This window comes from Telopea speciosissima, chromosome 1, assembly GCF_018873765.1.
Source record: "Telopea speciosissima isolate NSW1024214 ecotype Mountain lineage chromosome 1, Tspe_v1, whole genome shotgun sequence".
Classification (NCBI taxonomy): domain Eukaryota; kingdom Viridiplantae; phylum Streptophyta; class Magnoliopsida; order Proteales; family Proteaceae; genus Telopea; species Telopea speciosissima.
Window position 1 is genome coordinate 33,427,701 of NC_057916.1, and position 25,878 is coordinate 33,453,578.

Sequence of the window (25,878 nt, forward strand, 5' to 3'; positions counted from 1 at the left end):
TATATAATTTGTTAAGATGATACTTAACTCAAAATTTTCCCAATTAAAGGGGGTCGATTACGTGGCTCTTTTTCCTCCAATCAACATTATTCAAGTCATAGTTATTATTTTGTTAAGAAGTTGATTTACACCCAAAAAAAAAAAAAAACCTTTTGTTAAAAATGATAGAGATATTATATTGAGTGAGTTTCAGCCTCAGCCCAAATGTGTATCACATGGTGACATAAAGCTCTTAAAGAGAAGAAAAGAAAAGAAAAGAAAAGGTGAATTATTTTAAAAACTGTGGAATAAGACTATCAAAAAAGGTAACCTACGCAAAATGGCATATTCGATTGGACTTCCACAGGACCACAAGCCTATTCTTCTGAGAGTTTGAATTCCTTCACACTCAACAAAGGCTAAAGGTTCCATTAATCCTTAAGAACCCTAATAATTTGCCTTTTGGGTTTTGCCATTGCTTATTTGTCATCTACTCATCTTAATCCTGAGATAGAACACTACTAACCAAATCAAATCATTCTTAGTTTTAAATATTTCCAATTATCCAGATAATTATAGGAAGAGGGAAGGCCTGTCAATTGAATAGATTTTATTTTAAATCTGATACGGAAGCAATCTAGTTACTGATATTTTTTTTCTTCATTCTTTCAAAAAAAATAAAAAAATGGGACAGATACAGGTATAGTTTTATATGTGGAGTCCAATTAAGATCCATGTGATTAGTGAAATAATTAGGTATACGTTATCCATATTTGTAATTAGATATAAATCATGCATGATACATGACATTTGTATTATAATTATAACTGTATATATAGAGAGATCCATTCTATCCAAAAACAAATGTATATCTAGGGATACATAAATGGCATTTTTATAATTAATAAATGTGCAAGGGTTGCCTCCGACTCCCGTATACTAATTCGGTCGAAGGAGGAAACCAGCTTTCAAATCTTCAAAATAGGAGGTTTTAGGAGAGAGAATGAATGGGATTGCTAGTAAGTTTTGTATATGGGCATACAAAATGGTCCGCACACGGACAGTGTCTGGATCCTTTTTCCTTTTAATAAATTTAAGTTAGACAAATGTAAATACAAAGTTTTCAAAACTTCCAATGTGTCACAGCATCTATATTCTAAACGGCACCTATTCTTAACTACACATTTAGCAGATCCAAGTACTCAAACTTTGAAGATGTTGGCCTCCACTTGTTGACTACCTCAAATGTCTTTGGAGATATTAACCTAAAATTGACTGTTTCATTGAACTTTCCCAACTTGGATGAGAAGGTGTGGGTGAGAAGAGAGGGGGGGGTGTTCTGATGGTAAAGTTTTCAATGTGATCAGTTGCTTGCTTTGAAAGTATTCGTAAATTATTGCATGAAAAAACAAATTCAATTTTGACTTTACAATACTCTCCTTGAAAATAACAATTCATACACAAGCTAACACATCTATATAGTTATTGAGAGAAGGTTCTCTAAACAAACGACATAGGGGAAGGCACCAATGAGGTGCGATAAAATGATATCTAAGAGGAAAGAAATAGAGACACAGATGCTAACATACCCTATCCTGACAGCCCTCAAGGAACGTTTTCCCATAGTTATTTTTAATTTGTTTTCAAAGTAACACCTGCATCGATCCCTCCTCTTAGCCAGATCTATAGATAAACTGATTTAAAGCTCAATTGGGATTATGAGAGAGTCCAATAAGCCTAGAATTGGTTTGGTTATTACCTTGAAGTCAAAAAACTAAAATATGGTGACATGTAGTGTTTTACGACCAGCCACTTGGCACGACATGAATGAAACCATTCGATAGAGGACCCATTCCCAAATCAATTGTGAATTTTCAGCCAAAATATGCTGACGGAGTGGATCAAAATTTCAAAAAAAATATCATTTGATAGTTTTATGTTAAATTTCCTTTATGGTAATTTTGTAAATTTATAAAACAATTAGTTAAATTTTGAATTACTTTTCCTACTCATTTTTTTTGGCTGAAATTTTAACAGTGAGATGAAGATAGGGGTTCTAGCACATGAGCCCACCCATGTCCTATTGAATCGTTATCCCCTCCAATTCGTTGCCCCCTCCAATTCCTCACATGGGGGCAGAATGACCACCCTACCCCCTGCCCGAAACAACTGTCCAAGGTGGGATCCATTCCCCCCTATTAGAGGAATTGGAAGAATTGGAGGTGCCCGCGAATTGGAGGTGATAATTATTCATGTCCTACTAGATGGTTGGCAGTGAAACACTAATGAAGCTCCTCCCTATGCTAAATTTTGGTGGTAAAATATTAATTATTAGTTTAGGGGATTGTTTGAATGACACCTTTGTAGGTGTATTTAGAACTTGTCACCTCCTTTTGATTGTCCTTTGTTTTATTCCCAAAACTTTTTTCAATCAGACGTCAAAGAAGATTTTCAAAATTATTTGAAAGTGATTTACAATTATATCACTCACTCTCAATAGAAGTTATGGTTTTACATTATTTTTTGCGTACATGTGTGAAACGACGGGATTTTAACCTCCCTAAAAGAAAAGAGGGAAACAGTTCTCTGAGCAAGAGGCACAAAGGAGCACAACAATAAGGTATGACCAAATAGTATCCAACATAGAAAGACAATGAAGTCATTTCATCTGAGGAAAGATATAGAGACATTAGTGCTAGCACACACTTTGCCGTGGCAGCTCAAAGAACCTTTTCCCAAGAAAAAAAAGGACATACTAAAATAGCAAAAGAGCGAGGGTACAAATTATTTGACACCTTAAAGGTGTCAACAAGAATATCCCATTAGTTTAATTGACAAAGTAGATGTCAATTAATGCATTCCATATTAATCAAACTCTCAAAACTATAGGTGGTTTCAATCCCTAATGGCTGAAGGAAATGAAAAGATCACGGACTTCCTACAAGGGGACTGCCAAAGCTACAGCTAAACTCAGAGCCTCCACCCGATGCAATGCAAGCTAGTGGTGATTAAAATTTAGATCTTGTTTTCTTTTTTAAAAGGATGAAATATTTAGCTTCAATAAGGCCTGACAATGGAATTGCCCATCATTTAGTCCCTTGTCCTTGGTCTTCCCCCATCCCCCCTTTAGCTAGGCAGGTTAAACTCTACTCTCCATTGGCCTCCCCTTTAACCTCTGCAGCAACTTTGATGACACAGTTACTTTAGAAGTTCTCTAACTTCAGCATCTCCTATAATTGGTAGGGATATGCCAGAGAGTTATTGTGGATCTTCAACTAATCCAAGTCCTAAACCAGATCGGCCATTTCTATTCAGATAATAAAAAAAGCAGTTGCAATGAGCTTTAAAAAACGAATAGATTTAACATAGCATAGCATTACAGAGATCAGCTCTTCAGAGGATATTCATTACTACCAAAAAACATTGCAAATATGAAAAGGCTAGAACGATGAGTTTGTCAATCCAGATCCCTCCCCGCGCCACCAACCACCCCCCCCCCTCTTCCAAAAAAAAATTGAACAGAAGTATGTAGTAGAACTGACATTTTGCTTCCCTAATTGCTGTTAAGAAACATGTGGAGCTTTAGTGAATCTATGATGGAACAGCCTAAGCAGAGTTGATAATAGCAAACCCAAGACCAATTCTCTCTTATGGTTCTAGCGGGGAACAAACTGCTGAACTATACTTAGTTGATTGCTGACATTAATAAGTTCCTAACTAGAGATAATTAGAAAATAATAGCAGATAATTTCAAATAAAATTATCCTGAAAAACTGAAAGCACTACAGTAAAGAACACATTCAGGGAACATTCATCACTTGAATGGATATGTTCGAACACATTCAGGGAACATTCATCACTTGAATAGACTGTAACATATCCGAGACGGCAATGACAAGGTCACCAGACTGAATCATCCCCCTGGCCTTCAGCAAAGAGAATGTTCTATTAAGGTTGCTCTCCATGTCATCAGAGAAGCTCAGGCGAAAGGGTATTAGGCCCCACTGTAGGTTCAGACGCCTCCGCACAGATGTGGTGGTAGTGAAAGCAAAGATTGGGCAGTCAGGACGGCAGCGTGAAAGAAGAGATGCCATGTGTCCAGTCTTTGTGTAAACAAAAAGGGCATCCACCTCCAAATTGTTGGCTGAAACAAACCATAAAACATATTTTTAATGGCAACAATGCAACCAATGATCATGTCAAATCGTAATGAACAAGCACAAGACCATGAAGAAAAATTCAAAAGCATGTGAGATCGCCGTATGCTGATATGCTTAACAATATTGACACCATCATCATGAATAATGGAACAACATTTCATGACCGTCACAGTGTAGCACAAAAACTCAGAACTACCTTCCAAAGATGTGCAGACACGCACATATCCACTAAGGCTCTGTATGGTAACACATCTGGTTTTTTTTAGTGTTTTTGGGTTCGACATATTTTTATGTGTTTCTGTGTTTTTTTAGCGTTTCTGGGTTCTGAAATGCTGAATGGTAACCTTGGAAAAAAAGTGTTTATGAAATTTAGAAGAAATAGAAATCTGTATAGGTCGCACTTAACAGAATTGTTTCTGTTGTTTACAAAAAATTACGTAATTGCCATCTACACCATGGCTTTTATACTTAAGGATTTTTTAGCCAAAAAAAAAAAGAAGCAAACATCACAATTAAAACCTACTTAAATTGTTTAAATGCATCCTACATGATCTTCATGTACGTCGGTGCTCTCAATCCTTAGATTTGGAACTTAAGAGGAGAGGATCCACAGGGTGGATCTCTACAAAACAATAGAACAAATGAACAATAATGTAGTGGAGAACTGATTTGGCCTTGACTAGTTGACAGAAATAGAATCAAACTAGCAGAATGTGTTTGAAGATAAACTAAGAAAACTGAGAGAACAACTATTGTTGAATATAAACTAAGAAAACAGAGAAGTAAGGAGAAGGTAAGGGAATCTAATAATGACAAACTAGAGGGTGTTCTGGGAGAGGATTTTGATAACTCTGAGACTGGCTGGTCCATTAGCCCTGGAAATCTGATCAAATGGCCCTAATCGCCAGTTCTATTTAATGGCAGAAAATCTCAAAATTCTGTGTCAAATAGGTGTTGTGATTGGATGTTTTCAGCAGGAGAAACAGGGCAGAAACTAGATATGAATAAGTATAAGTTTGAGACTTCAAATTAATCTCAGAAATCAATAAAATATATAAATAAAAGAGTGCTAGCTATGAAATCTGAGGACAAACTGAACTAAATTGAGAGAGTTACGATAAGAATAAGATGGAAGCAAACTGGTCTTAACACTGTATGTCGCCAATATCAAGAAAGAGATGAAATTGTTGATCAGAAAATTGAATAAGTGCAAGGAAAAATAAGAAAACAGAAACTCAAATCGAAAGAGAAAGTAAGGACTCCAGTAACTCCACCATACTGACCCTGTTTAAGAGCCCAAAAGATGGGTCGGAGAGTAAGATTAGGACAAAGGGGGGCCAATCACATGCTGTACGGCAAAAGTCGCCATTAGCACTTCCTGATAGGAGATTTCAAAGTAAACGAAGATGGCTTAGGAGTGGCATAAACAACAACAGAACGTTGGCAGCTGAGAATGAATCCAAACAAAAGAGGAGAGTTTTATCTCTTCTCCCTTTCAGGAACCACGACAGAGGGCGTTAACATGGCATGGAACTGCGAAAGGACTCCACCTTACCGACCTGTTTAAGAGCCCAATAGATGGATCAGACAATAATTTTAGGACAAAGGCAGAACCCGATATTGATTTGGAGAAGAAGGTGAAGGTTCCAATAACAGAAGAACCAGCAAGTCCGTAAAATTTGATTTATCTTTCAGCAGTGATAGATGAAGCCACCGACCACCGCCACGAAAGATCGATTAGGAGGTGGAAGCAGAACCTCCTCTTCATCAATCGAAGAAGGAAAATGAAATCCCCAATCCTTGAAATCTCCAAGAACACAAAAATCTGGACTCGAGAGTTTTTTTAGGACAGGAGAAGTCGTCGAGAGTTGCAGCGTCCGTCCAGATTTGCAGTAGTCGTCCTCCCCTTAGTATAGAACGCCAAGGACAACGGCTCTTCTGCCTTCTTACCTTCGTTCTCCAGATAATAGAGAACCGATAGAGAATGTCGTTTTGTTATGTTTGATTGCCAAAAGACAGAAATGCCCTCACTCACTTAAGTTAACGTTATGTTTCTCCGACATTTTTCTAGAAGCGTTTCTCACATGTAGAAACACCAAATTGGTGTTTCTCAAATGTGTGCTAAAAGTGTGTCAAGTGTCCGGTTCGTTTCAAAAAAAAAAAAAAATCAAACCGGACATACCATACAGTTTTTAGCGTGTTTCTATTCCAAAAAAGCGAAAAACACTAAAAACACTAAAAAAGAACGTTACCATACAGAGCTAAATGACATCCAAATTCTGTTCTCAACAATGTGCCCAAAGCCTTTATGTCTATAAGCAAAGGCCCATGAAAGGGGCCCACATTCCAGCCCAAGGACAAACCCGAAAATTGTGCATGAGCCCATAAGTTTAAAGTTCATAACACTGGGGACTATAAGACATTTATTAAATAAATACATAATAAATCATTTTATAAATAATGAATTAGTGCAATGGAAGCTTGTACATCGTCTTTACCAACAACTAGCCCCCCAAAATACCTTTTCTTTTTTTCAGAATAGGCAAGATAAATTATAGTTAACCCCAACTCCCCCCACCCCTTCCCCAGAAACCTAATTTAGTTGCATATGGAAATGAAATTGTCACATGAGCAACATAAAAAGGGTGTACCCAGTACATGAGGCTCCCGCCACTGCAGGGTCTAGGGAGGGTCATAATGTACGCAGCCTTATCCCCGCTTTGCGGAGAGGCTGTTTCCCTACTCGAACCCGCAACCACTAGGTCGCAATGGAGCAACCTTACCATTTTGCATGAAGTCCGCCCTATAATTCCTCGTAATCTCATATTTATTAAGAAAAATAAAGATAAACTAGGACAACATTATCAAAAGAAACAATTAAGATTACACCTACAATAAAATGGAATGCGGGGACCTTTTTCTTATAAATCGATAGTTCAAGGGAAGAGAAAAAAAATGGTTAGTGGAAAGGAGTTCTGGAAAAAATTTGGAATGAACATATAAAAACAAAGGTGGGGGGGGGGGGGGGGAGAGCATTCACACGGCAGGATATTTTCCTGTGTAAAGAATTCATGGATGTATACACTTGCACTATATGAATATAACATGACACATGCTTGTCATATATATATATATATATATATATATATAAATATGTATATATATTCCTGTAGCCTCAGAAATGGCCCTGGATAATACATGTGGAACAGGGTTCATTAGTTGACTCTGAGTACTTGCTACCACATTTTTTTGGATAGGTGAGATAACACTTTGTTGAGTTGAGATGTGCCTGTGAATGTCCATTCATCTTTTCTTTCCCCCTTTTAAGAACAATGGTCAACTATGTGAAAATGAAGCAATCAGTAATGCACCCCATATAGGGGATATGAAATTACACCTAAAAGTAAGGGTGTCAATTGGGACGGTTCCCGGTATTTGGGACGGGATGGTACCGGTACCGGTACCGGTACCAAAAGTGCCAATCCCAGTACCGTCCTATTTAGTTAACGGGACCAAACCTAGATCATAGTCCCGATTACTAGCGGGATGGGATGGTACCGGTTCTTAAATGGTTCTAGGCACTGTAGAAAAAGGGAGAAGAAGTTTAATTGTTTCTAACAAGGCGGGTTTATTAGTGTTGTGGAATTTTTTCACTATCATGAAATCTAAGTTGTCTACTGCTTTTTATAAAGCAATTTAAATTATGAAATCATAGTTTTACTTCTTCAAACTCCCTAAGATCACATGTAATAAGCTTCTTATTTTTTAAAGTCTAGAGAAGTCCTACAAAATGGAAGAATCCCATTGTGTTTCCTCTTTGACTTTCCCAAACAAAACTTTATTTATCACACATGTCACATGGTAGTATGGTCCGAAGTGCAAAAAGGAAGAACCTGGTAGATGTAGTTTGTCAAGGGAGGAGGGAGGAGGGAGGAGCACTGTAGCAGGTTCTGTGAGGAGAGACTTCAAGCTACAACTGTTGACTTGTTGATCCTCTTCGAATTCAAAAGGCAATTAGTGAAACCCTAATGAGTCATAACTCTAATACCCTTTCTTTTTTTTTTTTTCAAAAAGATCTTATATACTCTTTCTTTTTAAACGGTACTAGTAGTTTCGGTACTATCCGGTACCTAATTGGTATTTCAGTACTGGTACCGTTGGGAGTCCCGTCCCAGAACCGTCCCGTCCCATTTATCATTCGGTACCAAAATCAGATACCAGTACCATCCCATTTACTAATGGGACGGTCCGGTACCGGGTTTTAGCGGGACGGTATTGGGACGGTTCCCGGTTCTGGTCCCAAATTGACACCCTTACCTAAAAGTGTGCAAGCCATATAATCATAAATTCCACAGGTTGACTTGCCTAAGAAGGTTTTTCAGCAATAGATGTGCAAGGTGGGTAGCTCAGGTAAGCCAAGTTTGGTGTCTAACCCCAATCCGAAAAAAGAGAATGTGATCAGACCTAGTTTCAGCCTTATTTCTGTCCAAGTTCGGTTCTGTCTAACTGGTAGATGGAAGGTTATTGAAGCTCCTAAATTTCTGGTAAATATTTGCTATTTCTGAAATATAATCTACATAGCCATATCTGACCATCAGATTCCTATCGTAATTTGGGGATTCATTCCACCCCATTAGGCCTTCATTCGACCAGAATTTGAGGGTGATCAGACCCCTTGATTTTAAGATACCAATTTTCTCTAATTCTGGTTTTTAAGTAGCTGTTGTGATCCTGTCTATTGAGTTGCAGCCTAACACTTGTCGATATATTAAGTGAAAAACATTAGAGTGAAAAGGAATCCCCACTCCAGCGTCTTGGGGATCTTTTTCCCTTAAAAATAACATAAAACTATGCGTCTGTTGGAAAGTCACTTTATATCGGAAAGACAGTTTCCCGTCAACTAGATGCCTACAAAGTTACTTTCCAAAAGGCAATAACTTTGTGTTCCCCAAATTTCTTGCAACTAGACCTACAAGAGATGTTAGGTACGACACCATAAGATATCTAATTCAGTAACTGAAATGTCTTGGACAAAATTTACCAAAGGTCAATATCCGTATGGTGTTTTTTTGGTAATTCCACCCCCCCCCCCCCCCTCTTCCAAAAAAAAAACCCGCATAAAGGATCTTAAGAGCTCAAGCAGCATCGAATTTATAGGTTCAGTATAGCTTCCCCAACTCACAAAGGAATAGGTTATGTAGGAGCATCTTCAACATTTCCAGCTCTAGATGTTTTAGTCTAGGTGTTGATTTTATTGGTTCTGAACAACAGAATGCCTGTTGTTCTTTGATATTCTAGATTCCATTCTGTTTTCATAAAAGCCAATATTAACTGCAACCAATTACTACTGTAGGAGATTTCTCCAATTTCAGATCTGTTTTACCTGCCTACTTCAATTGTTCCTGCAGTTCTTTTCAGATTCCATGTTCAGCTCTCTCAAGATTGCTTAATTAACACCTGATTTATTCTCATGTATTTGTTCTCACTATTAAACACAACTCCAGAATGGCTACTCAATTCCCTAACCTATGCCTGCCATCCTAATATTATTCCTATCCTTGTTCATAACCTTAGTGTCATTTCATATTCAGGAATTAAGGCTGACACAGCACATCATTACCTAAAAGTTTTTTTTTTTTGAACATTCCAGCATCAATAGGTTTTTTGCTGTAAAAGATTCACAGAATAAGATATGCATACCCCTCCAATTAGAATAGGACTAAACAATGTATAAACCCTTTTATTATCCGCATCCAAATTTTCACCTCCAATAGGAGATGCCATCTAGTTCCATATTATGTTCATTGTTGCACTGCAAAATTCCATGTTTGTCGAGCTGAAAATGACAACAAAAAACTAAAGAGTCAGAATACTTACCCATCTTGGCAGCAGAGTTGCAGATCTCCTCTGAAATACTGTCTGAGATCGAAGAAGCAGTGTCTGGGAGTTCCATAGCTTCATGGTGTTTCTCCTCCCTCCACCACCTCTCTATTCTCAGGCTGACACTTCTAAGCACAGTTAATGCCTTCTCTGGAAATTGACCCATGGCTGACTCACCAGAAAGCATCAGAGCATCTGCCCGCTGCCTAACCGCTTCAGAAACATCAGCAACTTCGGCTCTGGTAGGCGTAGGGTATTCAATCATGGACTCAAGCAGCTGAGAAGCAACAATGACAGGCCTATTTATCTCCCTGCACACTTGAACAATCCTCTGCTGGGCCGCAGGGACTTGCTCCAAAGGGATCTGAGCACCCAAATCTCCTCTAGCCACCATTGCTCCATCTGATGCCTGAATAATCTCTTCCAAGTTCTTCAAAGAATCTATACTCTCTATCTTTGCAATGACAGCAATATCACTGCATAGTAACAACATACACGTAAGTCACATATATGAGGCGGTGGACATTTTCCCTTGAAGGTTGAACGATTCAAGATAACTAAGACATAAGCAACAAAGATCACAATAATCATCTCATAATTGACCTCTGCAGAAATCTTATGATTGTGCTATTATAAATTTCAAATTAAGATTCATGCAGACTTGCTATTATAAATTTCAAATTAAGATTCATGCAGACTTCCAATAGCAGCAAAGACTTATTATGACAGAAAGCAACTAGTTTTCCCTTGGCTAACTGTCCAACTTAGCCTTCAAGATCTACCTCCAAAATTACTTCGCAGTTTAGACTGATCATAGCAAAATACATCAAATCAATGAGAAATGCTTTACCCAAACCATATTTACAAGTTCAAAAACACACAACCTCTACTAATGATTAGAGCAAAGATTTATTGACCTGTTAAGGCATGAGATATCACATTATATGGTACTGGCTTTATAAGCCATCATAACATTATAAGAAATAGGGTAAATATCATCCCCCTCCCCTCTAAGTATCTATAATATCAAACCCCTCCCCTACTTTTGAAAGATTCTATCAACCATACCCTAAGTGGCTAACGGTGTTAAAATAGCAGTTCAAAAGATGCTATTACCCTTTAATTGACCCCAAAACCCTTTTTGTGTCTTCTTCTCTTCTGCTTGCAGGTCATCAATGGCACCGGCGGTAACCAGAGCTTGGTAGCCAAAGTCCATGGTTGCCACCAACGAAGAAGAAGTTTGAACACTCTCCTCTCGGACGGTAATCAGACCTTGGAAGCAAAATCTCGGGTGGTAATCTTCCAAGATTGCCCTCCTCCGTTCTATGATGTTAAAACCCAGCTCAAAACTCCAAACTCCATGGCTGCCACCAACGAACCTGCTTCTTCCCCACTGCTTCTTTTCTTTTTCTTAATCTTTAATACCATAGAGCTGTAAACCCATATCTTTCTCCATACAAAACTGAAACCCAAGCCCTTATCTCCATCTCCAATCTTCTTCCCGCCTTGTTCTTCTTCTTCTCCAAACACCCTAACCGAACCCATCTCTCTTTTCCTTCCATTAACCAAATTTATCATCACCGTGACCCACTCCCTTTCCAAAACCCCAAAAAACCAAACCCAGGCACCGCCTCTGTTGCAACCTCTGGTTTCAACAATCATGGCAGCCTTGGCTACCCAATCTTTTCCTCCTCTTTTTTTTTATTACTTAATGCTGCCACCATCAACCCCTTCTTATATATTCATGGAAGGCTGCCATTAATGGCGGCCATGGCTGCCCACAAAATTATTTTATTTTTTTTTAAATCTGCCAGCCACCAGAGCTTGGCTTGAACTCTCCCTTTTCCATCTATAAATAATACCCTTTCATAGAGAGGAAAAAGAGAAAGGGAGAGGTAGAGAAATGGGGTTTTTTCATTTTCTGCAAATTCTGGGATTAACCATGGCAGCTCTTCTCATGTTCATTGCTGGGTTTCGCCCATCCAACCTTATAAAAGGCTTTGAAAGAATGATTTTGGAGGTCCAAAACCGAATTTCCCTTTGGGGAACATTGAAGATATAAGAAAAAAGGAGAAAGATTCTGTTTTGAATCTGCAGAGAGACAAAATGGGTTCTAGGGTTAGCGATTTGGGTGTTGGGGAAAGAAGACTCAAAAGGGGTTTTGGGGTTGAAGAGGGAAAAATTGGAATAAAATTACATTAAGGGGATTATGGGGTTTTAGTAAATTTGTAAATGCCCATGTCATCACTTAATGGCGCTTTTTAACGATTAGGGTACGGTTGATAGAATCTTTCAAAAGTAGGGGAGGGCATTATCATTATTCAAAACTTGGGGGAGGGGGATGATAGGTACCCTAAGAAATAAGCAGAGAATCATTGAGCATCAAAAGCTTACCTGTCACGTGATCGTGCAGCTATGTAGCTCTTAAGATGATTAATAACTTCTGCAGACTTGACAAAGGAAATTGCAATAAAATCCACACGCTCTGCAATCCCGAAATCGATGTCCAGCCAATCCTGTAGAAGACTAGAAGCATGAGAAAGTAACTAGAGAGCATGAATGTAAATGGATGGCCCTATGGAGGATTTGAGTCAAATTGATACAGATTGCAAGCAGTATAATCATAAAATCTACCACAAGGTGCACAAGGGAGGTGTGATCAAAGCTCAGAGGCCCAAATTATTACAGCACTGATATGATATCAGATATATTTTCAAGAATACATGCAAGTGACCTTGGATGTATGGGACTTAATTGCAACAAAGTTACAACCCTTTGACGTACCTACTAGCATATGCCACCAGACAACAAATGCTATTTTCATCCTTAAATAAGGATAGTCACCTGAGTTTCATTTTCATCATAATAATGTGCAAGGCCAAATTGATTTTAGACTTTCAGAAAACAGGGACTACTAAAAAAATGAATGTTGGAAGTTGCACAGATTACAAAGACATTGACTCAATTTCTCTATTCGGACACTCACTGACCTTGGGAGAAATTGTGGGGAGCATTGCATTACGTTCTCGAACCAAACTTCCATCACGCCAGAATGTCAAATTAGCCCGTGGTAACAACAACCCCGGATCAGTACAGCGGCACTTGACATCGGGTCCAATCTTCTCAATCACCTCAAACCTCACCATTCCCCCATCCACAAGAAGTTCATCTCCCACTTTCACATCTGTATCACATCTAAGCTTGTTTGAAATTTGAATAAAAAATTCATTTTTTTCTTTTCCTTTTCATTTCCACTTTAATCATAAAAAATAAAAATAAAAAAAGTAATATTAACACTTGCCAACCCAAAAAATGTGTCTCACCTTCAGCAAAACCATCATAGTTTACATTGATGGTACGTTCTGGGACTGGAAGAGTTGAGTCAAAAGCTCGAACACTAAATGTCCAGATCTCACCATCCTGCACAAAAAAGTGTAGCTGATTAGCATATCTTCCAGGTTGTAAATTGAAAACCTGCCTAAAAAAAAGGAGGATGTTGTTTCACTACAAAAAAAATTTTTATTACTCTAACCATAGCATCTTGAACCATTTCCGATACAAGGATCAGTTAAGTACACTTCTATTGTACCTGATAAAACCACAACCACTCGGCACAATGAAATCAACTCTCTATAGTGGTGACCTCAAAAACAAAGCCAACAGTACAGCAAATAAACCACTTATGCTAGAAAATTTTAAAATTCATAAAAAATATTTGCCCAAAGAAAGAGGAGAAGATTAATTAATATATAGCTAGATACATAGATGAATGTGTCTTCATGTTGGGTTCATTGTTGCAACCTCAGATATCCATATTAGGCATCCTCTCCATGTCCTCATAATGAAGGTGCTACCCATTGGACCAAAGATAGAGAAGTTATATTAGAATCCAGAGTGATATTTCTCTCCAGTAGTCTAGTTTGTTCAATCTCCGTATACAAATTTGCAGGTAGTTCACAAGGAGCAGTTATGACATAGGACAACATGATATGAACCTCATGAGAACTCACCTCTTAAAACCAGCTTGTAAGTTGAAGGAACCCAAAGCCATATCAACCCCCACCAAGTCTCTTATGGAACCAACGTGGGATCAGTCCCTCTTATGGATGACATGGAATCGTAACCAAACCGACATCCATGACTGCCCAGTGCCTACTCTGGATCAGGTAGCCATTTTCTAGCGGCTTCACTCTGACAGCAAGTCGTCTTGCCATGCGATGATAGGGACCAAGGATGGACTGCTCTTATATCACTAGTATGAACCTCATGAGAACTCACCCCTAAAATCCGGCTTATAAGGTGAGCGAACAAAAGCCCATATCAACCCCTACCAAGTCCCTTATGACACTGATACGGGATCAGCCTCCTACATGGCTTAAACAGCATCGTAATACCACAATGGCCACCACTCTCTTTTACGCTAACTGTTTTACCTCAAAATTACCAAAATAATTAAGAATCTCTAATAGTTGCTTTTATTTCCTCGCTTCCTCTTTTTTTTTTTTTGGGTGAAACCTCGCTTCCTCTTTCTACTCGTCAAATTAAAGCATCTCTCTGAACAGAAAGGGAATGTCATTTCGTTTGTAGAACATAATGAAACCAATCCAAATAGACCACTTTTTTTTACTGCTCTTAATTTCTTAAATCAGATATTAAGTACAATAGTATCATCAACGACTGAAAACTTATACCCCACTCAAACAACCAAACAAACAAAATAAGCTCTAAATTTGTCCTTTGATCAACTTTTACTCTTTAGTGTATAGTCTGTAGTCTTTAGTCTACTGGGGCATATATTTTTTTCTTCACCGAAAGCGCCAATTTAACATTTTAACTTGAAACAATTACAGAGAGATGCAAATTTTCAGGGTAGAAATACCTCAGCCTTGGCGGACGGTGCACCACCAAGATCCCCCATGTGAATCTCACTCCCTTCCGTATCCATCATGATTGCAACAGCATAGCCTTTCTCTTCGTTGAGTCTCCGCACACTTTGGATCACACCACGATGCCACTCTCGAGTGCCATGGCACATGTTGATCCGAGCGACGTTCATTCCTCCCACGGCAAGTGCCTCCAGCTGCTCGAACCCGCAGGTGGCGGGGCCGATTGTGCAGACGAGCTTCGTCCTCCTCGTACTACGGAATCCATTCTCCTTAAGTTCGGCCTCCGTCACCGCATCAACCTCGATGGAGCTCGAATCAGCTGACAAAACACCTCCCTTACCATTATCAGAGACCAAAACCCTAGCTGACGACGATGATTCAAGATCTGAGGATACAGCCGATATGGATCTCCGCACGACATTGAAAGAGATCCGACGCTTAGGATAAGATGTAAAAGAGGAAGTCTGTCTCGAGAAAGATAGATTCGATAAGGTCCGAGTCGACGATGGTGAAGACACTAAGAGATGAAGAGCTTGCGCCATTGTCGAATGGACAATAAATACGTCACCAGGAAATCAACCTACTCTCGGCCTTCTTCTTCTTCTTCTTCTATTGTCAATTCTTCAAGATTTCCTCTGCAGCGGAGTTTCCGACAGGGAAATGGAACTGCACGGCGAGGGATCTCAGGAATCAGAAGTTGGAGAAAACACTAGAGAAGAGAAACTGTGTTTTGTAACAGTGGAGTTGGAGGCTTTGGAGCTTCGAGCTTGTCGCCCGATACACCAATTGATTGGGACTTCTTGGAGGAGAGAGACGAGAAATGAGAATATGCGATGATGCAAACGGCAGCTTTTCAATCTCGTCGACTCGGATTTTTTTCAGGTCTCAATAGAAAAACGAAACCTAGATCGCACTGAGAGAACCGTGTGTACTAATACTGATTTGACGGTCTAGATTTAATGTTACTCTTTGAGATTTCCGCCAGAGAAGAAAAAGGATCGAACTCTTAACACGTGATGGAAAGCGATGGTCTTAAACCCTTAATGATTCCACGATATCAATTAAAGTTCAAAAAAAAAAAAACTGAGATTGTATTTGCTATGCATTCTTATGGGGATGGTGTTAATGGCACAAGAATTCAATTACACGGTCACACTACCAATAGAAAAGGGATTCTTTCTTCTCCATGAGAGATGGAAAATTAATCCTAAAAAAATTGCAAGCAATTTGCAATTTATTTCTTGTATTTAAAATTTTATGATGTCTTTATCAATGTCATATATCAGCTATTGTCTATTGTCTATTGTCTAATAAGTATCAACAAGTTTGGTTTGCTTCGTAAGTGATGATGATATTTACTATCAACCCAAATCAACTAGAGTATGAGTGGATTCGTAATGGAGAAGAAACATGGTTTTACATAGTTTGAGCAAAAGAAATTCTTTACAATCCACATGGTGATAGTGTGGAAAATTTGAAAACAATGGAACTTCGGGGTATACAGGACCGATTAGAATCCTCTCAACTAAGTGGAAAATCCAATGAGACATCCGACAGCTAGGTCATACCTAGGAGTAGAGTAGATCTTGGCTTTGGCTACAGGTTCCTCAATGACATCAGGTACAAATCAACTAACTCCTTCAAAGTATGAATACAACATTGGATTCCATATAGTCTTTATAAATAGAGTATTCACTTCATAACTTATGGGGTTGGGTAAAAACTTAGCTATTCAGGATGGCATGCATCGATTGCCTTCCATCTGGACTGTCAAATTACGGTTTGTTGCTTGAATGATGAAGCTTTTCATTTTGGATTTTGTCTTATATTTTATAGGATCTATGGCGTTATTATTGGGTTCGTATATATTTGAGTTGGTTTTGAGTCCATTACATTTATATGGGTAAAATTGTAATTGTGGAGATTATGTTTTTAGGGTTTCCTGTGTTTGTCTCTGTGTGTTGGGGGGGGGGACCTTAGATACAAGCAAGAGACATCATATAGGGAGGTGAAGAGTGGTGTATAGTGTTAATTTTTTTATTGGTTCTCTTGGGTGAACTAGGCTAAATCCTCGTATTCATATGTAACTGTTTGTTTGGTTTGTTCCTTGTGTTACGCATTTGTTTCAATAATTGGTATCAAAACGAGATTTGGCAGATAGAATGTACAATTGCATGTCTATTTTTCTTTTGTAGAAATATGCAGATCATTATGCCGTCACATAAAAGGGGAACTTAGATAGCGAGAAGCACTATACGATTTCGATACAAGACAATGCAAGGAAGAAAAAGAAGAGATTGCGCACAACCTCACAATGAGTTTCTTTTTTTATAGAAAAAAAAATGAAAATGGGTGCATTTTCCTAACAGAAGTAGGTTGTGCATAGTTTTCTAAGAAAACAAAAATGGAGGAGAAGGGTGCACAAGGTATGACAAGAAAGAATAAAACAAAATAGGTGAGCGGAATCACACCCCATGGGGCCGAAAGGAGAAAAGGCAAAGTACCTTAGTCATTGTCCGAAAGGGGGGGAACAAAAAAGTAAAAGTGAGGGATTTGTGAGTAATAAGAATTTTCAGGATTTTTGCAAAGTATATATTTCCATTTTCTAGAGCTATAAACTCATTGAATGGTGTGAATTGGGCATAATCTACTCTTTTGTTATAGATTGTATAAGTTCATGCAAAATCAACAGTAATCAAGTTCATTGAGGTTGATGGTGAGAACAGAGGATAAAGATCAGATTAATTGGATGGTGTTGAAGCGTTCAATAGTCTTTATAGAACCCTTCAATAGTCATAATGACTTCACACTGTGGCAACAATGGGTGAACACTATTCTTACATGGAAAGGGATAATCAAGGTTCTCATGAAAAATCAGATAGACCGGACAAGATTACGGAAAATGAGTGGCTAGAGTTGAGGGATCTAGCGAATAGCAACGATCCAGTTATATCTTGTTGTAGACACTGGATTTTGTTACCCCCCGACAATGATGACAATACGGACATGGACAGATGACGACTCTCTCAAGTTACCCATAAACCCATGATAAAGACCCAAACATAAGAAAAATGACCATATAGATCCAAACTCGGATGATGTCTCCAAGAATTCAAACGATAATACTACAGAGAGTCAGCAACACTGTCCGAAGATCGACAACATCGCTTGGAGCCCAATGGCACTGACCACGGGGTCAGTGTCCTGCCCAAACCCACCGTGGCCCCGCCTAAGACCCGGGCAACACCACTTTAGGTTGGGCGGCACCATCTGAGGTTGAGCGGCGCCGCCCAAGGCTAGGTGGTGCCACCTAACTTGAGTCGACTTGACTCAAGCCTGAGTCGACTCGACTTAGCCCTTGGGTCGACTCGACCCAGTTTTCCTAAACCCTCTATAAATAGAGGGCCCCTCTTCCTTCAAAAAATACAGTTAGATAGTGGGGGAAAGCCCAGAGGAGCTCTAAAAAAATCCAAAAAAGTCCCATAAATCTGGAAATTTAGAGAGAGAAAAGAGGGAGGTTTTGGTCCCTAGAGAAGTTTTATTTTTTTAGGCTTTAGTTTCCTTTCATTTTAGCCCTTAAGGACCTTGTTGGTGATTAGGCGTGGAAGACCTGCCATAGTCCACGAAGCCTTGTTGGTGATTCAGCAATATAATGCAGAACCAGAGTCGAGGAAGTCCTGTTGGTGATTTGGCAATACAACACGAAAGCCTGCCAAAGTCCAGGAAGCCATGTTGGTGATTTGGCAATACAGCTCGGAAGCTCTGTCAAAGTCGAGGAAGCCCTGTTGGTGATTTGGCAATATAGCGCAAAAGCCCTACTAAAGTCCAGGAAGCCCTGTTGGTGATTCGACAGTACAGCACGGAAGCCCTACCAGAATTCAAGAAGTCCTATAAACATACTTTTGATAAGTCGTTATTTTGCCCGATAAAAGAGAGTCAGGTAGTCTGTCCACCTCCACTTGAGCCGGGTGGTAACCCATTGTGCATTTTTCGTGTTTTGGGTAAATTTTACCGTCAGTTACACATTTTATTATGGTCATTTATTTTGGCATAATGTTTATCGTTTAAGCATATTTTCACTATTTTTTGCAGTTTTTCATCATTATTTTGTACATTAGTTATCATACATGTCAGTATAAATTAAGTCATCGTGGAAGAACATTCGAAATCAAACATCTAGTGGAAAGACCGATTTAACTGGGTGAAGTGGGTTCCTAACACCTTCCCACTCTTGTAACTTGACAGCTTACCTAAATTCTCTGAGCATACCATATAGAATCATATAGCCCTTATAGGGCAATCGGGTCCTGGACCTTAATCCTAGGTGGCAACTCCATTTTATATATTGCATGATCTCAAACCTCCAATGATTGTGCAACCCCTTCTTTATAGAATCCCTTTTAACTCTTCTTCACCCTAATCTTTGAAGGGAGAACCATTTTCGGGAAGAACCCTAATACCATCCCAGATCCGGGGGGAAAACTCCCCCGATCTTCGTGGCGGATCCTTACACTCGTAGATAACAATCTTTGTGAGATCATCAAGTTGACGGATTCAGGATAAGTTTTGTTAAAGCTGGAGAGCAAGTACAGTTCAGGTGACTGACAAACCAGTTGTTTTTTAAGAAACAATTGTATAGCCTTCAGTTGTTAGATGGAACAAAATTTGAGGTGCATTTAGATGAGTTCAATAGGATATTGGTATGTAATTGTCCACTTTAGATGTTAAGACCAAAAAGGGGGATAAAACACTTCTCTTGTTGGCTTCACTACCACCTTCATTTGACTATATTGTGATTACACTACTGTTGGTAAGAAAACTTTCAAACTTGACAGTTATTGTTGTTTTGTTGATGAATAGACACAACATAAAAGTAACAATGAGAGGTGTAATGCTTTGGTTACAAATGGTGGTCTAAGTAGAGACTGTTGGTTTTAAATGAAGTTTTTAAAACAAATTAAGATTCAAAATATGTTTACATATAAAATCAGTTTTATTATATTTATCTCTTTATTTACTTATCACTTCAATTCTTTTTGGAGACATTTAGAATGCGTTTGGTTGTGTAAATTTCTGGATGTACCCACACCTTCAGATGTAACATCTATAGATCAAAGTATCTGTGGATGAACGAATCTGATAGAATAACTGTTTGGTTACCCTGATTCTGAAACTTGAATCTACCAGAATAAGTGTTTGGTTACCCTGATTCTGAAACCTGAATCTACCCAAAATGTGATAAAATGCAATATGAAATAGATTATTTATACTTATTATTTTATAATTTAGTAATAATAAAATATGTTTGAAATGAAAATATAAATATTTAATAATTTTAATATTTCTACTTAATAATTTAATTTTTGATAAATTACTTAATAATTTTATTATGTGTGCACATTTCCTTCCATGCTACCTCTTTAATTAATTATATGAAATTTTAATTATATGATGCGTTGGTAGAATGATTTTAATTATATGATGTCTTGGTTGAATATTTTTTTCGACAATAGAAGAGTTAAATAGAATTCAATTAAACAAGTTGGTTCATATTTTTGTGTCACTTGATTCAAGTACATAAAACAAAAAAAAGAGGGTCTGACAATGCCACGTGATTTTGTCACATTCTCTTCCTTCCTCCCAAGATCTCGTCCTACTTGTTAATGTTTAGTTTTTTGATAACGTCCAGGATATCCTCCAAATCCTTTGTATGTCTTTGGGAAGCTGATATTTTTCCTTTGACAATGCCTTGCAGATAGTTTGTGTCAGGACTTGGTGTTGATGTGACAATTGTAAAATCTTCGGCGGTATTCCTTGTTTGCTGGTTTGAAGTTGAAGATTCTCCTTCATCTATAAATTTGAAATATCCACAACCTTCTTTTTTTTCCTACAAACAAATAAATCAATATTATGTAATTAATTGAATGAGATGTAAACAAATTATACATTATGGTAAGCGTAGTCATACCGGGGTGGATAGTGGGCAACACAAAAAATCTCGTCCTTCTCCAAGTCCTTGCTTACACCTACGAACCTTGCATTGCCCTTGTCCACATGGGCAAATTCGTAAGTGGTCTACCCACATAAAAAAATCTTTGTGCACGCAACATTTGTAGAATCGTCTTCCCGGATTAGTTGTTGTATGCGATGTCAATATTATACATTTACGACCACAATCCTCACAACTTGCAACATTATCCATGTACATTGAAAGACAAGGTAAGACCGATAAAAATCTCAAAAGTAATGAAGGCAAAAGAAAATCTCCATACATGAGGCACACAATGAAATTGTCCCTACTAAGGGAATGGGGATGAAAAAAAGAATGAGAGGGGGGAAGGGAAGGTAGGTACGTCACTTGTCCTTTGAAGTATTAAAACTGTTCCAAAATCCACATATTCCTAAAGGGAAATTCGATGCTTCAACAACTCAATTATTCCTTGGTACTAATGAGTTTTTAAACTTTCGAGGTGTAAATAATTAGATGGAACTTTGACCTCCTTGAGTTAAAAACAATTAATCATATTGAATTCTTTCTTCTCCCTGAAGTATTGGATATTTCCATAAGATGTCTAAAAAATAAAAAAATGACCATCATTTATCCATGTATTGGACATCCATCTATTCATACAATCTCACAATTAAATAAATGTACACAAGCAAATCAATCTCATGCATTTTAGACATAGGGCTAAACAACTCATGGAAACACAAGATACCTCAACCTAAACATATTGATAAAAGTCAAATTAAACACTTCATGGGTATCCACAACCAAATAGAAATGTACCAAAAAAAAGTGACACATCAGTTTTGTACCAAAAAAAAGAAAGATCAGTTTTAGAGCAAATTTTTTAAAAAAAATCAACAACCAAATAGTTTCCAGCCTACTTTGTCCAGCATCATAAACTGGCAAATACATGTCCAATACCGCCATCCTTTCTTCTTCATTTGCTTCCATTAATATGTTTGCTAAGGTCTTGTTGTTTTAAAAAAATCTTTTGGCAGCACATTTCTTGGTAAAATCTATGCCTGTAATTGCATTGATTGTAGCAAACAGATTGCTACAAAAATCAGCTTCTGGGTCCTTCTTAACCGTTTCCTTCATTGTTTCAGCTATTGCCTTTAAAGAACTAGCTACCTTATCAGCTCCCCCTTTTTTCTTCTTCGGTGGTTTGCCACTTGTGGCATCTGAACGTGGCCTACTGGCATTTGGGTGGACATGACTGTCTTCAAAAGCATCAAAGTCCATGTTGTCTAAACCATCAATTGGCATAGAATCAAAATTATCATCATGAAGTGCATCAAATGGGTGAAAAGAATCATTATCCGTCGCAATCTCATTCCCCATCCAAACTGCAACATCCAAATGCAGTTGAAGCACTCCATGCTCTCTCCAAAATTTTTCTTCCTTTTTCTGCCAAGAGACAATTGGGAGACAATTTTAATATAATACAATACAGTAGTTATGACCTCTGAATCATGCATAAAAAAATATGCATTATCTTAAATTTATTCCAGACATGTTGGGGTGCATCGAACTTGTTGTCCACTGAATTCCAACCCAACCCACTCTGCTTCTGTAGGTCACCTAATGCTTTAATCCTTGCTTTTCAAACTCTGTAATGATTTCTTAATTGTTCCACTTCATATGTCACGTTGCAACGTTCTTTTATGGTTTTTACAATATCCACCCATTATTCTTTCTTCAAACCATTATCTCCTGATCTCCCACTCTTATGTTGCTTTATTAAGCACTCTAGGAACAGATTGGATACATTAGTAGGCCAGAATGCCTGTGTCCTAGATTGGGAACCCAATTCCATTGAAGTCATATTTTGCAATGCTTGTCTGATGAAAAAACTCAACATCATACAATACAACTATTTAAATTTGTAAACAGTTTATCAAAATATATAAAACTGTTAATATGATACATCCACATAAATATAAAACAAATGATTAACATTTCACACCCACAAAAACACAATATTTGAATAATATCCAAAACATGTTCAAAAGTCCACAAACTTAATTAAAACCAAATTAAAGGAAATGAAAATGTCCAAAACATGTTCAAAAATTTAAAATTAAGATTACATCATCCAAAAAAAACCCATGAAATAGTTTAATCGTCAACATTTGTCATATAATCATCATCATCATCTCCTACATTCCAACCAGCCCACATGTTGTTCGCCAACTTTTCTCGATATTCCTCCCAATGATCATCACCAACAACAACCCCTTCATCATTAATGGGAACAATATCATCATCATCATCTTCTTCCTCATCTGTTTCATCACTGCTACTAGAAGATTCATCATCGCTGCTCTCATTTTCTAAAAACTCCTCTTCTTCTTCAAGAGTATTTTGAGTAAGAATATGATTGTGAAGAATAACACATGCTACTACAATCATTGTTTGCGTCTTAAAAGGATATTCTGTCTGATTTTTTAATATCTTGAATCGTGACTTTAATAGAGCAAAGGCACGTTCAATTATATTGCGTAGCGAAGAATGACGCAGGTTAAACAATTTCTTTTTATCAGTTGGACGCATATTAGAGTTTCTCCACTCTTTCAGATGATACCGAACATTACGGTATGGCCTCAGGAACCCCCTCTGATTTGCATACCCAGCATCAATCAGATAGTATTTACCTAGAGGGACCACCATCTTTGTTTCTCCATTTCTGTGAAGGGCTTCATATAATACTCTAGAATCTGATGCTGATCCTTCCCAACCAGATAATATGTAAGTAAACCTCATGTCAAAATCACAGGCAACTAATATATTCTGAGATATATTATCCTTTCTATCGTGAAATGTCTTATGTTTATCTACTGAAACCCACGCTGGGACATGTGAACCATCAATGGCACCAATGCAATCCTTGAAGAATGGGTAGAACCTACTACTACCTGATATTCGATCATGAATTCTTCTAGTTGTAAGCTTCAATAAAGTTGGAGCCAATTTAATTGTTGCACCCAACATAATATTGAAGTATCGACTGATTGTCTCGCCTGAACGACCTAAATCATGTAGAACCTTACGGTTCTTAAGATTATGGCCAATTATTTGTAAAAAAATTACCAACTGCTCCTCCACTTGCACTGATCTGCTATCTTGTAGAAGGCCCCTCTCTCGCATCATTTTACTTAATTTAAAAAATGCTCTTCTGCTCATTCTTGTAATGTTTCGACATGTGTTGTCACATACCCCTATGATTCTTTATGTCTCAACATAGCCTCGGCTTCGCTCATCACGATATGGTTGTCTAACCAAATGCGTTCTTCTATAATACTCCGCTCCTAGAACAGCAGCAACAGTTGCTAATACAATTATTTTTTTCTTGCGCTCTTGGTAGGCCTTATCAGTCTCATGTACAGTATCCATGTATATGTATATCTACAAATCAAAATGTAAAGACACTAGAACTCAGAACTATCCTCATGCAAAACTCACTATTGCATTAGAACTTCTATAGGTGGATGTACTTCATATTGAACTGATTGGAGGATGATAAGAGAACAAAAATAAACATGCAAATTCAATAAAATTGCAACCCAATCATAAGGTTGTTCAATACACAATGTTTCCACAGAGTTTTGACTTTAAATATGGTTTATATTCACCCAAATTACAACATGGATTGCAATTTCAGTTTAACACCACACTGAATTGATCTTAGATATGCATATGGTTTCTTAAGCATCAAATTATTCAAATAAGAAATAAAAGAGTTGAAAATTACAGCAGAATCATTTAAGAATGGACCTCTCATACGCAATAGAATTGCATATGAACAAGCATTTAAGAATGAACAAGCACATAATTATGAGAGCAGACCAATGCTGCACAGCCATATGAAGCAGACCAGCCAAACCATATTTAGTCTGGAAAATGTATTAAAACAATTGAGGAGGGTACTCTCCATTCTCGGGCATTCCCTGTTTCAAAATCTAGAAGGTGTAACAATCAACAGATATTGTTGACAATATCGATCACTCGATCTACACAGTATTTGGTATTCCTTTATATTTCAGAATTTCATAGAATCAAAATATGCAAAGAAATTATTGCAGCTGATGGAATAACTCAATAAAATAAAGGGAGAAGTTTATAGGTTAGAGAGAGAGAAAGAAGAAGAAACAGGAACCAAATCAACTAATTGTTTTTATTCCACCATTCAATCAATCACGAGTAAATTTAGAAACCAAAAAAAATCTTTGAACACTACCCAAAAAAAGAGAAAATTCCCTCCTTTCTTTTTCTTTTTCTTTTTCTTTCGGTGTTTCGATTCTGCGTTCGTCTCTGTGATTAGGGATATTCAGATCAAGACTGAATCTGAACCAGAAGGACTATTGATATATTCTTCGGAGTTTTGGGCTGTCCAATCTATTCATGACAAAACCATTTCAAGATCTTTCAAAAAAAATGCAGCCAACAGAGAAGGGAAGGAAGATGAGAAAGAATAAAAAAAAAAATGCAGGTAGGAGATGGGGGAGAGAAAGGGCACCAGAAACTCCTGCACCTTCGTTCTCCTTCGTTCTCCTTCAATCAAACACCAGAAACTTAAAAACAGAGAAAGCTCGAACAGCAAAATGTTCCACCTTCGTTCTCCTTCGATCGAAAACCAGAAACCCTAAAAACAGAGAGAGCGAGACTGAGAGAGAGAGAGAGAGAGAGAAAGAGACACGATGTTTGTGCAATGTCTACAGCCATGAACTCACCGAAGTTCCCTCCTTCGTTCTCCTTCAACTTCTCCTAGCAGCACTGTCTCCTTCGTTCTCCTTTGTTCTTCTCTGCCTTGTTCAACGATAAGCCAAGATTTTTCATGATTTTTTCTTGCATCTGAAGATGTTACCCTTTTTATATGATAGGGTAAAATTACTTGAATCTCAAGATTTCACCTCATGAGGTGAAATCTTAAGATTCAGATATTTAGTGTAAAATGCTGCATCTT

The 25,878-nt window shown here is 37.8% G+C and overlaps 1 protein-coding gene across 1 annotated transcript in view; it reads right to left on the reverse strand.

Annotated features, from left to right (window-relative positions):
- Positions 1-3,651: 3,651 nt before the first annotated feature.
- The window catches only part of LOC122669492 (pyruvate kinase isozyme A, chloroplastic), a 29,317-nt gene continuing 7,090 nt past the window's right edge, over positions 3,652-25,878 (reverse strand). The window contains exons 2-8 of the mRNA XM_043866266.1: positions 14,899-15,455; positions 13,343-13,439; positions 13,010-13,203; positions 12,414-12,535; positions 10,017-10,495; positions 3,816-4,123; positions 3,652-3,776 (exon numbers count right to left, since the gene is read on the reverse strand). Of these exons, the coding sequence (XP_043722201.1) occupies positions 3,822-4,123; positions 10,017-10,495; positions 12,414-12,535; positions 13,010-13,203; positions 13,343-13,439; positions 14,899-15,447 (1,743 nt within the window). The 5' untranslated portion in view covers positions 15,448-15,455 and the 3' untranslated portion in view covers positions 3,652-3,776; positions 3,816-3,821. The remainder of the gene's footprint in view (positions 3,777-3,815; positions 4,124-10,016; positions 10,496-12,413; positions 12,536-13,009; positions 13,204-13,342; positions 13,440-14,898; positions 15,456-25,878) is intronic.